This window comes from Crocodylus porosus, unplaced genomic scaffold (assembly GCF_001723895.1).
Source record: "Crocodylus porosus isolate Cpor-Errol unplaced genomic scaffold, CroPor_comp1, whole genome shotgun sequence".
Classification (NCBI taxonomy): Eukaryota; Metazoa; Chordata; order Crocodylia; family Crocodylidae; genus Crocodylus; species Crocodylus porosus.
This window is the reverse complement of record NW_017728909.1, coordinates 55,415,909-55,422,052: the sequence shown is the minus strand read 5'-3', so window position 1 is coordinate 55,422,052 and position 6,144 is coordinate 55,415,909. Positions and strand designations below refer to the sequence as shown.

Here is a 6,144-nt window from a genome sequence, read left to right as displayed (position 1 = left end):
GTAAAAGGCCACCAGGTTGGTCTGACAGGACCTGCCACTGATGAACCCATGTTGGTTGCATGGGTTCATTGAGTTCATTGATGGATTCAAAGCGATAGCCTTCATGAATTGCTTGCGGACCATCAGTGGGATCCACACACCTATTCTGTGCCCCCTTCATCGCACGTCAGATTACATAAACCATAAGGGATTCTTTTTAGTTATACTTAGGGTGACCATATATCCTGGGTGAACTAGGGCAGTACTGGCTTCCATAGTCCAAGCCAGTCCACCTGATCCAGTCTGCCAACCTTGCTCCTGCCCAGCAGGAACTGTGCTTGCCTGCCCAACTGTCTGGCACACTATGCCACTTCACATCTCTGCTGGACTCGACTCCAGGGCTTTTGACCAACAGGCCAGGACCAAACTATGGAAGCTGGGACTGCCTCAGTTTGTCTGGAATGTATGGTGACCCTAGTTATACTGTAGGCAATTGTGGGGCACTTCAGGTGTTTCACTAACATCAGTGTTGAGTGACCAGGCTGAGTCCACAATGCCTTCATATTCAGGAGCTCCAGTTTCCTGGAGATGATGGAGTGGAGGAAAAAGGAGGAGTTTGCTCTCAGCACTCCCACCATGGATTTTGGTGAGTTGACCATTCCCCCCTTGATTACTGGGGACCCAGCCACCTGCTGGTCCCCCATGACTCATGAAGCTGTACACCAATTGGGTGGACTCCAAAAAGGAGATCTTCAAATACCAGTTGAGCAGCTGTCAAATGGTGGGGGAATGCATCTTTTGGCACCTAAAGGCCACTGGGTGGTGTGCCTTGAACTCAGGCTGAGAAATATTCCCAGTTTCATGGCTGCTGCCTGCATCTTCCACAATACTTGCAAAGCAAGGGAAACCAAGGCAGCTCTGGACGGAGTTACCTCAGGGGAAGCACCTGACACTTTGGATGGGGCCTGAGCTGAAGCAGCTTTCCTAGCCAAATGTCTCATACAGAACCACCAACAAGCTGTTCTGATCAAAGAAGCCTTGGCTGATGACTATCTAGGATAACCTTCTGCTAGATAGAAGGGAATTCAGGATACCTCTAACCTATTTGTTCGTGAACTGTTTGTTTGCCATAGTGCACATTTAGCAGTCTTATCCATTTCTCCAGAACATCTCAGTAAGCATCTTTCATGCTAACTATTGGATTGATCACTCCCTGTTGTGTTGTACTTAACGTGTTTCACTGCTTGAACCCATGGTTGCTCACATTTTAAGCAAGTTTAATACATACTAAGTTTAATGTGTGACATGACACTAGGACCATCTTTCAATATGGCCATAGGTAAGTAGCTTGCAATAGCAGGTTTCTCAATACAGCCATCAGTTTGAAACAAGGATAGGGAGCATTTTTTAAACTTAGATTTCAGAAGAGTCCAAGACAGACAAAGTTCAAGACAATCAGTAAAACAGAAGTGATAATACTTGAAGTTTTGTAAGATGTATTTTCCATTGAAAATTGTGACCAGCTCAGTTCAAGAAACCTGGATTTGTGTTCTTGCTATAAACAATAAACTGCATCAGTGCTTCATGTTACCAATTTCTCTTTCAATGTGAAGATGACTCAACCTTCCAAAAATTGTTGCTGATCAATAAAAGGCACAACAGACTATTTGCATGTGCCCGGGGTAGCTTCTAAACTGAGACTTCGATATATGTATAGCTTCCAAAACGGAATAGGATACAAGTGTGCAGAAGACTTCTAGATCCTCTACCAGATGCACTGTATTTAAACTAAATGTATTTCTACCTTTAAAAAAAAGGAAATGGGGAAGTTTCAAGCTTGCGTTTACGTTTTTTATGTACTCATGTTAAAAAGAAGTGTAGCTGTGCCATATGTTATGAATGCAATTAATTTAATGTAAGTACTAGGAAAAGGATCATAAACATAGTCAACAAAGAACTCTTTGCCCTCTAAATGTTTTTAAGCTAGTTTAGATAGGGTAAAATGCAGAATATGGGAAACCATGTGGCTCTGTACCATTCTGCATATAATCAAGATGTGAAAGGGTTATGCTTGTATTACTGTGTGCTAAAAGTCATCTCACAATATTTTCTTTCTCCATCATGAAAATGATTCCAATAATCTTTTTTCTGAATTGTTTATAGATAAAAGCACAAGAGCAGACTGTTGAAATTTAGTGTCTTTGCATATTGCGTACTAAGTAGTCTATGCCATATAGTCCTTAGTAAATGTACCTACATGTACAAAGCATGAAGCAATAAACTCCGGCACATATTGTGCCGATGTTTATTGCTCCTGAAGGCTGTACTTACATGTGTGTGCAGGACTACAGCATGTTGAGCTGGGTCAGCTAGCAGAGGGTCTGGTGATCAGCCTGGCAGCCTGGGGCTGCTCCAACCTGGCTCAACATGCTGTGGAGGGGCTGGGTGGGGCACAAGGGTGCTTCAGCATGGAGCTTGCCAGCAGGCAGCCCCCACACTGAAGCACCCAATGGGAAAGAAGTTCTTCTTGGTCACAATGGCTGACTTGCTTTAAATTATGATCTCTGGGGGGTGAGTGGACAATCACTAGTACAAGTCCTGGAAGTGATATTCACCAAATCAGCAGGTCAGGTAACACAAGGGAACTCAGTCATACCCCAGCCCAAGGATGGGACTCTTCTAAGAGGACAGGGAAGCCCAGGGTTTCTGATGGCAGGGTTAGCTGCCTGTATACAAATGCCAAAAGCATGGGGAACAAACAGAAGGAACTGTCCCTTCTGCTAGGCAAAAATATATACAATCTCATAGGGATAATGGAGATCTGGTGGGACTCCATCTATGATTGGACTCCAGGTATTGATGGCTGTACCTTGTACAGCAGGGATCATGTTGCAAGGAAGGGCAGGGGTGTAGCTCTCTATGTGAAGAAGCAGTACACTTCCCTACAAGCAAAGATTAGCACCCATGGTGGACAACTTGACACCCTCTGGGGGTGAAGGGAATATAACCATAGGAGTCTGTTACAGACCTCCTAACCAGGAAGAAGAGCTTGACCATGAATTCGGTAGGGAACTGGCAGAGTCTGCACACTCTTGGTGCATGGTTGTCATTGGCAACTTTCGCTACCCTGATATCTCATGGAAAGAGCATTCAGCTAAAACTGATCAGTCGCATAGCTTCATCACTTGATATTTAGGGGAAAATACATTTTAGGCTGCAAACGCATTGGTGAATTTTTGGTAAATTTTGCTAAATGGTGATATTGGTGTTTCTTCTGACCTCTCTAAGACATTTTTTCAGTCCTGCAATATAAGGTAAAAGATAAGTTCTCAATTTAATGGTATAACCATTTAGCTTTTTCTTACAGGGTATATGTATGGGGGAATGTCCCAAAATGTTTTCATATTTTCTGTTTGGGAATCACCAACATTTAATTTCTTTCTTTTAATACTCCCTGTCAAATGTATACTACAGGTTTAGGAGGGAGGGGAATATTTAATATTCCCCTTCACACTTTCTGCTTCAGTTAAAGTTTGCTATACAAAACTCTAGAAACTCCCGAAATTAGCTCCTATATTTTGAATTTAACACAAGCTTACAATAAATTTGCAAGCTACTGAATTAAGCTATTAGTTCCAATTTCCCCGCTAACGCATGCACAGCAAGGGAATTACTTAGTCACTGTAACAAACCTGTCAATTAGAGGTTTAATGAATTAAGATGAACAGAGAGACATTCTTAAGTGACATCTATTGCTGAAAGAGAAGTTGTAAATGGTATTAATTAGCTATTCTGTTAGGGTTCATTGGATTTATTTATTTTGAGCCTAATTGTGACCTGCAGTCTGTACCCATACAGAAAAAAAAGAGAACAGGGAAATAGGGAGAGTAAGTATTGCTTCACTCCTTTTTTTTTCAGACTCATATTAAGGATCATGGCACAGGATGCTTATTTCCCTTCTACACAGGTTGGCATGGAATGCATGGGGTAGGAAGGGGCGGGTGTGGCGGGGAAGGAAAGGTTGGAGTCTTAAAGTTTCATCTGTCTAATGCAGAGGGAAAGTGATTTCTGTCAGGTATATTATGTTGCAAATTACTTGTTCCCTGAAGCAAGGGCATAACCAAGAAAGATAGCCCTGGGATCAGAAGTATTTCTGCCATTACGGCCACATTTTAGCTTTTTATTCCCTTAGTAGGACATTTCAAAGAAGTAATGTGTTTGTGAAACTAGCCAATTCTATACTAGAGCAGATCTGTTTAGGATACTTTTGCTTTGATTATATTTTGCACAGTTTGCATTTTTTCTGAACATGCTTACTATTACCGAATTGTTTGCTGTTACTAAAATACTAATATGGGTCCTCAGAAAACATTTGGGTTTTTTTCTGTTTAAAACATGCTGAGAACTTTTAAAAGGTTTCTGTAGTAATCATGATTCTCTGTTTCTCTAGATGTAAATGAATGTGAAGCTGAACCCTGTAAGAATGGTGGAATTTGTACAGATCTTGTTGCCAATTATTCCTGTGAGTGTCCTGGTGAATTTATGGGAAGAAACTGCCAATATAGTAAGTATTGTAATTATCTTGCAAATCTATCTATATAAATTCTTTACTTGATGCATTGCAGAAATAACCTTGGAATAGTACCTAAGATCAAGTCATATAATTAATTTATGGCTAAATATAATATTAAGACAAAAGAGACATTCTATTTATTTTTAATAAGATAACTGGTTTTCTAGACAAAAGGAATGCAGGAGATTAGATTTTGAGGGAGTCAATAAAGCTTTTAATACAATGCCAAACAGGAAATTAGTAGTTAGGGTACAGAAAATGAGAATTAATACAAGAATTGTAAGGTATGTAAGGTGATGGTTACAGAAGGGATGACAATGGGTTGTACTAGGAGAAAACTATTAGGCTAAAGAGAATTTACTAATGGAGTTCATCAATGATTAGTCTTGGGATCAGTCTTATTTAATTGTTTTATTAATGACTGGCACAAAAGGGGGGAATGTACTAAAGCAATTTTGTGATGAAAAAAGCTGAGGGACATTGTGAATACAGAGGTGGATTGAAATATCACAGAAAAAGAATAGAAAGATAGTCAGAGTTGGTGTAAAAAAATGGGATAAAATTTAATAGTACAAAATGCAAGGTCATGTACTTAAGGACTGATTGCAGGAATTTCTGCTATAATTTGGGAGCTCATTAGTTGGAAATGATGGCAGAGAAGGAAGCTCTGTATATAATAGTCAAGAGCTACCAATGTGATGCAGCAATGACAAATGCAATCCAAACATATCTAGGAGAGGTACTAGACCAGGGGTCAGGAACCCCCGGCACGCATGCTGAGGGAGGCCATTTTGCTCAGCACACCACCGCCAGTCTGGGCTCTAAGCAACTGCTGCCAGCCATGGAGCCCAGGCTTCTCCCAGGAGGCAGCTTGAGGCTGCAAGCCGTGCTGCAAGCAGACTGGGCTCCATGGGCTGGCTGCAGCTGGGACGCTGCAAACAGCAGCTCTGGGCTCCAGCATGTTGGCACTCCGGCATCTTCCAAAGTAGACATTGTGGTTTTTTCGACACTTTGGCCAAAAAACGTTGCCTACCCCTGTAGTAGACAGTCACTGATGGACATCATCCGGAAAAAGGCATACAGTTTTAGTCATTCATGTTTAAAAAAGCTGAATTTAAACTTGCACAGTTGTAGAGAAGAGCTGATAGCATGCTGAAAGTAAAGAAAATCCTGTCATGTAAAAGGAGACTGAAAAGTGTGACTTGTTTAGGCTAGTAAGACAAATGTGAAAGGGGATATAGTTGCTGTTTGTAAATATATCAGGGATTAAACACCAGGGTTGAGGTAAAGGTGACATGGGAACAGGACTGTTTCAGTTAAAGAACATAGTTGATACAAGCAGCAAACCAGCTGTGAATCAATTTGGACTGAACATTAGAAAGTTTCCAGACATCAGTACAAAGAGGTTCTGGGACAACCATCCAATGGAGCATTGGGAGCTTTAAGATGGATTTCTCAAACTTTATGGAAGAATTACATGATTTCAAGGGCATTGCCTAAATGACACAGGAGTTACCTTTTGAGGGTTTGGCTGCACTTATTTCTCCCTACTAGAAGAAACTGATTTGGGTCTGCCCAGCCTGGCTGCAGCG

At 41.2% G+C, this 6,144-nt stretch overlaps 1 protein-coding gene across 1 annotated transcript in view; it reads left to right on the top strand.

Annotated features, from left to right (window-relative positions):
• EDIL3 (EGF like repeats and discoidin domains 3) overlaps positions 1–6,144 on the top strand; it is a 354,955-nt gene that overhangs the window by 156,644 nt on the left and 192,167 nt on the right. The window contains exon 5 of the mRNA XM_019531712.1: positions 4,430–4,543. Within this exon, the coding sequence (XP_019387257.1) occupies positions 4,430–4,543 (114 nt within the window). The remainder of the gene's footprint in view (positions 1–4,429; positions 4,544–6,144) is intronic.